General features: G+C 49.8%; 1 protein-coding gene across 1 annotated transcript in view; it reads right to left on the reverse strand.

Annotated features, from left to right (window-relative positions):
• The window catches only part of SUGP1 (SURP and G-patch domain containing 1), a 28083-nt gene extending 19460 nt beyond the window's left edge, over positions 1-8623 (reverse strand). Inside the window, exons 1-3 of the mRNA XM_069477216.1 lie at positions 8565-8623; positions 6675-6846; positions 2150-2253 (exon numbers count right to left, since the gene is read on the reverse strand). Coding sequence (XP_069333317.1) covers positions 2150-2253; positions 6675-6846; positions 8565-8598 — 310 coding nt within the window. The 5' untranslated portion in view covers positions 8599-8623. The remainder of the gene's footprint in view (positions 1-2149; positions 2254-6674; positions 6847-8564) is intronic.
• Positions 8624-8695: the final 72 nt, after the last annotated feature.

Consider the following 8695-nt stretch of genomic DNA (forward strand, 5'->3'; position numbering starts at 1 on the left):
CTGACAACATGTCAGGTCTTCTGGATAAGACCTGGGCCCTCCAATCCTGCCTTACAACTATTCCCTTGATGGTCTGTGGCGAGGCTGCCTGGCCAGAGCCAGCCTGTGGGATGTTCTCGGCCTGACACCTGGCAGGCAAAGGACTCAAACCACCCTTCCTCACTCTGTGTGGATGAATCTGGCCTTGGTTTAACTCTTCCTAGCTGTTCCCTAGGAAACCCGATGAAGGCTGAAGACCACCTATCTCACCAGCAATGTCCGTTATAGCAACAACGCACTTAAACCACACAGCCACTGACACAGACCACCTTCCCTTGGTTGGTGATTCCCACACCTGGTGTGTCCCACTGTGTCTGTGAGCCAGGCTGCCCCGACCTAGACAGGGGTCCCAATCCTTGCACGAGGGTTGCTACCCAGTGGGGAGGGCTGGGGACTCCCCTAGGTTGCTGACAGCGGAGCCAGGTCCAGAAGACCTGGAGAACAGCCACTCTAAGCCAGGCCCAAGTCTCCCCAAGAACCCACACGTAGTGTGGGAGCGCCCCCAGCTAGATGCCAGGTGGGTGCTGATGGGAGTGGTGCCTGTTGGTCCAGCGGGGAGCAGCATCGTGAAAAGGCCAGCTCCCTGCCCCGACAGCGGGACTGGGGCCCCACGGGTTGTGCCGCAAGCTAGCTCTGCACTTACGGCTTCATCTTTCTAAGCCTCAGTTTCCTCAATGGAAAGAGGGATAGGATAACCAGCTGCTTATGAAAGTTGAATTCAACAAAGGAGATTTACGTGTATCATCTAGATCTAAAAAATATCATGTCAAGTGGAGAAAAAAAAAGGTGTAGAACAAAACAAAAAATGCATAGTATGCCATCATCTGTGCAAATGGTCAAACATCTGAAACAATGTGGCCGGGCGCGGTGGCTCACGCCTGTAATCCTAGCACTCTGGGAGGCCGAGGCGGGTGGATCGCTCGAGGTCAGGAGTTCGAGACCAGCCTGAGCAAGAGTGAGACCCCGTCTCTACTAAAAATAGAAAGAAATTATATGGACAACTAATATATACATATATAAAAAAAATTAGCCGGGCATGGTGGCGCATGCCTGTAGTCCCAGCTACTCGGGAGGCTGAGGCAGGAGGATCGCTTAAGCCCAGGAGTTTGAGGTTGCTGTGAACTAGGCTGACGCCACGGCACTCACTCTAGCCCGGGCAACAGAGTGAGACTCTGTCTCAAAAAAAAAAAAAAAAAAAAAAAATGAAACAATGCCACCTGCTCCTCAAGTGAGAGGAGGACAACAGGGCTGTCAGAAAACAACAATTTGTTGACAGTGGTTTCTGTAAGAAAGGGGGGAAGAGAAGGACTTCAGCTTCCTGTGGTGTTTTTCGTTATTAAATAAAAAAGATAAATATAAATGACAAATGTCATAGCTATACATTTGGAGTGGAGACAATGCCATGTGCACTGTCAAGTGTCTTTCAGAGAGAAACACATTTAGGCAGGGACGAACGTCCCTCTCGAGGACTCGGCGAGAGGACAGGCACTGCCGCCTGTACAGCACCTGGGACGTGGCAGGCGCCGAGTGTCTGCGTTCCCTGGCACAATCGTGGCTCTTGATAAATTCGAGTGCCCCTGTGATAAACCACCTGCCCAGCCTGCACTTCCACCACAGAAGGCCTTGGAACCTGCTGTCCTGTGACGCAGCTTGGGTGTCTCAGGCCAGCCTGGCGCCCGTGCAGATGCAGTCTGCAGAAAGCCTGCTCTGCCCTGCTGGTGGGCTCAGGCTGACCCTGCTTGGAGACACTTCCCCCACATCCTCCCCTCTCCCCAAGTTGGACTCACCCTCACCTACCCACTCGGAGGGGTCCCACAGCCCTGAGGAGGGCTCCATCATGGCCCCGATCCCCTGGACTGAAATGTGTCTTGTCTGCCTCTGCTTCTGCGGGGTAAGCACCATGAGGGAGGGGTCTGCGCTTGCCCTCTCGGTATTTGGTAAGGGGATGGGCAGAATGAGAGTGCTCAACCAGCTCAGGGTGGGAGGGGTGGGCAACAGTGAGACCTCGTCTCTACAAAAAATAAGGTGGGACCTGTCACTTCCAATGTACCCAGCGATCCCCAGCAGGCTATGCAAGGGCAGCGCAAGGGAAGGGTGTGGCTACACTCACCTGTGCTTGTCTGTGCCTTCTGCAACTTTAGAAACTGCTGCAAGAAGCTACCATCGTTGGCAAACTTGTTGGAAACACAGGAAGAATTGTGTGCGTTTGCAATTCTAGAACCAAGACAGAGGACGGAGGGGGTGAGACAGCTAGTGGAGAGGCAGATGCCCTGCCCATCACGGCTCCACACCCACCTGGTGTTCTTGCCTAGGATCCAAAACTGGCCCCAAAGATGTCTGGGAACTACTACCAAGTGCACAGAGCAGGCGTCAGCGTAGTAAGCTGGGAACAGTTTTGTGCTGACACCAGCAATACCACATATACTTAGATTCTCTCTGCCTGAATACTGACCCTCCAGGTCCAAATGGCCCCCTGACAAGATGGTTCTTGCTATCCCCTGCACAGCATCTATCCTACCTTGTTAGTTAATTACCGATTTGTTACCGAAGCAGCAACCTATGTTTGTCTTCCTGCTAGACTTTAAAGCTCTCCCAGGCAGGGCCTGTGTGTCTTTACCCACGCGGGACCACAGCTCCAAGCCAGAAGCAGCGAGCACTTCTGTGGGCACCTCATGTTCACAGGAAAACATCCAAAGCAATCCCTTGGTGGGGGAACTTCATATTTTACTCTCTCCCTCTTTTTTTTTTTGCAAAGAGTATGTTTAACTTTTTAAAAAAAATCTATTTTTAACAAATCAACACAAAAGCACACCCAGAGGCCTAAATATGTTTAATTCAAATTTATTTTTCTCCTGTCATGAAAGTAATAGAGGCTCATGGTGGAACAAATGGAAATGCAGAAAAACGGAAATACAGAAAGGAAAGCGGAAAAGGCTCCGAAACATACCACCTCGAAACATACCACCCTGACCCAATCTCAGAAATTCCTCCCCCCAGCCTGACCAACAGCGAGACTCCGTCTCTACTAAAAATAGAAAGAAATTATCTGGCCAACTAAAATATATATAGAAAAAATTAGCCAGGCATGGTGGCACATGCCTGTAGTCCCAGCTACTTGGGAGGCTGAGGCAGTAGGATTGCTTAAGCCCAGGAGTTTGAGGTTGCTGTGAGCTAGGCTGATGCCACGGCACTCACTGTAGCCCGGGCAACAAAGCGAGACTCTGTCTCAAAAAAAAAAAAAAAGAAATTCCTCCTATAGGGCCAGGTTTGGTGGCTCATGCCTCTAATCCCAGCACTTTGGCAGGGCGAGGCAGGAGGATCGCTTGAGCCCAGAGGAGTCTGCAAACAGCCTGGTCAACAGCGAGACCTCATCTCTACAAAAAATAACACTTAGCTGGGCGTGGTGGCACGCACCTATAGTCCCAGCTACTCCAGAGGCTAAGGCGGGAGGATCTCTTCAGCCCAGGAGTTGGAGGCTGCAGTGAACTATGATGATACCACTGCACTCTAGCTCAGGTGACAGAGCGAGACCCTTTCTCAAAAAAAAAAAAAAAGAAAGAAAAGAAAAGAAAGAAAAGAAATTCCCCCCACTGCTTTCTAAAACAGCATGACGTTGTACAATATGGATGCACACAATAACTGGGAAAAATTCACAGAGCCCACAGGTCTAGATTTTTTCCTTTAAGTTTTATCCTCCTAGGCATCTGTTTTCATGAGCTAAAAATGGCAACTACCTAAAGAGTCAGCAAGAGACTGGTTAAATTATGGGCCAACCACACGGAAGACAGGACAGCCCTGAAAAGTTAACATTTTAGACAAAGCAATCAAATACAATGTTAAAGGAAGAACAAAAAGGCAAGACATAAAGCAATATCTACAGTGTGGTCCTACTTAAGTCAAAATAAATTGTGGTAGAGGCAGGGTCTTGCTACATTGCCCAGGCCAATCCACACCCAGCTCAAAATACATTTGTCAGAAAAACACACCAACGTGCAACCAGCACTCGTCTCTGGGTTGCTAACTTATGAGTGATTTTGGTTTTTCTTTTTTTCTTTTTTGTTTTCTTTAGAGACAGGGTCTCCTTCTGTTGCTCAGGCTAGATAGAGTGCAGTGGCACAATCATAGCTCAGTGTAACCTCAAACTCCCGGGCTCAAGGGATCTTCCCATCTCACCCTTCCGAGTAGCTGGGACGACAAGCACACCACCATGCTAGGCTAATTTTTAAAATTTTTTGCGGAAATGAGGTCTCACTATATTGTCCAGGCTGGTCTCGAACTCCTGGCCTCAAGCAATCTTCCCAACTTGGCTTCCCAAAGTGCTGGGATTACAGGTGTGAGCCACCACGCCCAACCTGGTTTTCTATTTTCCTCTCCTCTGTTTCCCAGATTTCCTACCACGTAAACATATTATCTTTAAAGTTAAAAAACAAAGCAGTAAAAGTTATTTTATACGAGAAAGAAGATTCTGCTGATAAACCAGTCTTGATATTAAAAAGCAGGGCCCTCTGGGGACCCCTCAGTCCCCGCCCTGGGCCCTGTCTTCAATATCATGTGCACCTTCCTCAGGAGGGACAGGAAGGAGGTAGGGACAAGGAAAGACAAGAAAACACAGTCAGGCTACAGAGAGGCAACAAATGACCCCCACTTGAGAAAACCACTGATAACAAGGCCAGGTGCAGTGGCTTTTGCCTGTAATACGAGCACTTTGGAAGGATGAGGTGGAAGGATTATTGAGGCCAGGAGCTGGAGACCAGCCTGGGCAACATAGCAAGACCCCAACTCTACAAAAAATAAGAAAAAATTAGCTGGGTGTCGTGGCATGTGCCTGTAATCCTAGCTACTTGGAAGCCTAAGGCAGAGGAATCACTTGAGCCCATGAGTTTAAGGGTGCAGTGAGCTGTGATCAAGCCACTGCACTGCAGCCTGGGTTAGAGACCCCATCTCATTCATTCATTCATAAATAAATAAATAAATAGTGGGGTGGGCAGTAGCATTATTGACAATAGCTAAAACATGGAAGCAACGAGTGTCCACCCACAGAAGAATGGATAAGCAAAATGTGGTCTATCCAGACAATAGAATGTTACTCAACTTTAAACACGAAAGAATTTCTGACACATTTCTACATAGATGAAACTTGAGGATATTAGCTAAGTAAAATAAGCCAGTCACAGAAGACAAATACTGTAGGATTCCACTTATGTGAGGTCCCTAGAGTTGTCAAAATTAGAGACAGAAAGTAGAATGGTGGGCGCCAGGGAGTGGGGGGAGAGGGGAATGGCAAGTTAGTATTTAATGGATGCAGAGTTTCAGTTTTACAAGATGAAAAAAGAGTTCTGGAAATAGATGGTGGTGATGGCTGCACATTATAAATGCGTTTACTACCACTGAACTATAAACTTAAAAATGGTTAAGATGGTAAAATTTGTTACGTGTTTTTACCACAATGTTTTTTAAAATAATTTTTTTAAAAGTGGGGTTAAAAGCAAGATTTGGGCCAGGTGCAGTGGCTCACACCTGTAATCCTAGCATTCTGGGAGCCCAGGGAGAGAGGATCACTTGAGCTCAGGAGTTCAGGACCAGCCTGAGCAAGAGTGAGACCGCCTCTCTATTACATTTAAAAAATAAAAAAAGCAGGATATGAAATTCATCAGAACTTCATGAAACAAGGCGAAGACATGGGAAGGGAAGACAGCCAAATGATTGTCTTCAGGTGACTTGAAGGTTTTCTGCAAGTCCTCTCACAAGCCCACGAGCAGACACTCAACCCCAGGCCCCACATTCCTAAGTACCTTGGAGGTGAATGCCCTGTGCCGGGCCCCGAATTCATCAGGAATAACTGCTAAGTCCTGCCCTCAAGGAGAAGCCACAGTCTCTTAGAAAACGCAGGAGCTGGGACAGAGCTTTGGAGACGGTTAATATGGTCACACTTGAGACCCCAGAGGAAGGGGCCTGCCTCTCTGACTATCAACTTCCTGCCTGAAATGCTTGGATCTTGTTACCCCAATCATGCTACCACCCTCTGCTCAAACCTTTGCTGCCCTCGGTATTTCTCAGGACTGGCAAGTGGGAAACCCTGCCTGAGCTACCACCCACCTCGCTTCAGGACAGCCCCTTTGTAGAGCGGCTCAGGCTGCCCCAATACACAGGGGCTCTCTCTTCCTGCCCTCTGCCAGGCAGGCCTGTCCCTGCTTCCTCAACAGGCCAGCTCTACCTAGGCTTCCAGGATGCAAAGCCTCTCTGTGCCCTTATGGTGGCCACTGTGCCTGGGAACATACTGCCTCATGTTATCCTCCAGCAGTTCTGGGGTGGGAGTGGCACCCTTTGCTACTAGACTGTGAGCCCCATAATGGCAGAGATGGAATCTGGGTTTTTACTCTGCTACACTCCTACCCCTGCCCCACAGCAAGTTGGCAATAAATAACTGCCGAGTGAACAAGTTGGCTGGCCGTCCTCTTGGCTCCCACACATCCCTCATTTCTCTCCTGCCACACTGAGCCTCCTGAGGGCACCTGTGTCATGCCCTGGATCATTGGGCTGTGGCTGGGAACAAGTACATGCCGACTGCTCTCACAAGCAAAACCCCCTGCTGGTGACCTGCTAAGCCCCCAATCCAGGCCCCAGGAGGCACTTACGCGCCAGGATGCGGGGGCTGAGGGCTGGCCACCTGATTCTGCTTGGCTTTCTGCTCCATTTTGGCTTCAATTTCCCGTTTCTTCTGAGCAATGAGTTCTTCCTGGTGAAGGATGTTCATGTTTATTTTTCCAGATTTGGGAGGAGCAACCCCAAACCACCGGTTAGCCTTCCCTGGGGAGGGAAAAGAAGCACATCAGAAATCATCTTTACGCCACAAACACCCCAAGAGGCTGTGGCAAGCCAGAGAGCAACCGACATTCACATTGATTCATATGTCCATTTTGTCATTTATTCAGAAAACACAGAATGCCTGCTATGGCCCAGGAGCTGTACTAGGTGCTAAATAAGAGAGTCCAGGCCTCTGCCCAAGTGGGACTCGCTTCTGGCTGGGAGACAGTGGACCCATAACAAAAAAGTAACTGCAAAATGTGATAATAGCTCTGCTAGAAATCAAAAAAGGCTCAGAAAGAGTAATAAATTAGAGTGCCTATACTGGTAGGGCAGCCAGAAAATAAACAGAAGAGGGGACATTTAAGCTAGAACCAGAGGATAAGCAGCCAGCATCATGAATAAACCAAATGGGGAATGATCTGGGCACAGAAAGGAGCAGATACAAAGGCCAAGGCAGGAAGAAGCCTGGTACATCTGAGGAATAGCAAAGGTGCAGCATGGCCTGAGTGGACTGCTCCAGTGATGGGCAGAGGTGGGGCAGGATGGGGCATCTAGGTTTTACTTTAAGGGCTTTGGGAAGTGACGGGGGAATATTAGGCTGTGGAATGACAAGATCCAGTGGGTCTTTTTAAGATCATACTGGCTACTGGGTGATCATTCTGCCCAGAGAGTACACAGCAATCAAGGAGACCCAGGAGGCTCGCTGGCTCAAGCAATGATGATGCCTTCTTCAGACTAGGGTGGTAGCATTGAAGATAAAGAACTCAAAGGTTCCCCATGAAATTCAGAAAAAAATCCAAATTCTGGAAGTTGATTTTTCAAGGGCCTGTCAGAGATGGTTCCCCTCTCAGTTCTGCTTCACCTTTGGCATTCTTCAAAGGACAAGCCTATCCCAACCCAGGGCCTTTGCACTTGCTGTCCATGCTCTATATGAAAGGCTTAGCCCTTCAAGCCTTCCCACAGCTGGCATCTTCTCATTTCAAATGTCTTCTGCTTGAAAAGACCTCCCCTGATCATCCAATATCAGCAGTCTCCACCCACTGCCTCACATCATCACAACTCACGCTTTGTAAATATTTGCTCTTTGGTGCACCGACATCCCCGACATCCCCGCAGAAATTAACCTTCAGGAAGGCAGGGCCCTGTTTTGATCACTGCTGCATCCCCTGAGCCCAGCAGGGTGCCTGGCACACAGTGAGCACATCCTAAATATCTGATGAATGGATGAATGCATCCCATTCCGGGGGAGTAGGAAGTGCAATGCTTGTGGGAAGCGGGGTAAAAGACGTGGGAAAGTGTGAAAAGAGAGCCTCAGAGCACTTCGGAAAAGCACCTTTTCCAGAAAGCGGGACACAGGCCACACCGCAGCTGCTACGAAGACAGGGGTGCAGGACAGCCCAAGGTTGCCACTGTATCGGGAAGAGGAGCTTGGAGCAGCCCTGAAGGCGGCTATTTCAGAAACGGGGCGCAAGGCCGAGCCGGGTGGCAGCCTTCACGAAAACGGTGCGTCCTTAGCAAATCAGGCAGGGGCGGCCAGCAACCTGGGTCTGGGGTCTGGGGACTGGGGAGACGGGGAGGTACAGAAGCCGCCGCTTTGCGCTGCCCAGGGGCTAAGGCCAGGGATCCGCGGGTCGGAGCAGGACCGACGGGCGGGCGAAGCGGCGACACGTAGCCCCAAACACCCAGGCGGGCGCTCGAGGGGTGGCGGTGGCTGTTACCTGCAACATCCCGGTTGTCCATCTTGAGACTCATCCAATCCCATAATGCTCCGGCGCCACCTAAGGGGGGCCTGTTATAGTGCGCCTGTCCCGATGGGAGATGTAGTCCGCGTTGGCCAGCCACGCCCTGC

Source organism: Eulemur rufifrons, chromosome 2 (assembly GCF_041146395.1).
Source record: "Eulemur rufifrons isolate Redbay chromosome 2, OSU_ERuf_1, whole genome shotgun sequence".
Classification (NCBI taxonomy): Eukaryota; Metazoa; Chordata; class Mammalia; order Primates; family Lemuridae; genus Eulemur; species Eulemur rufifrons.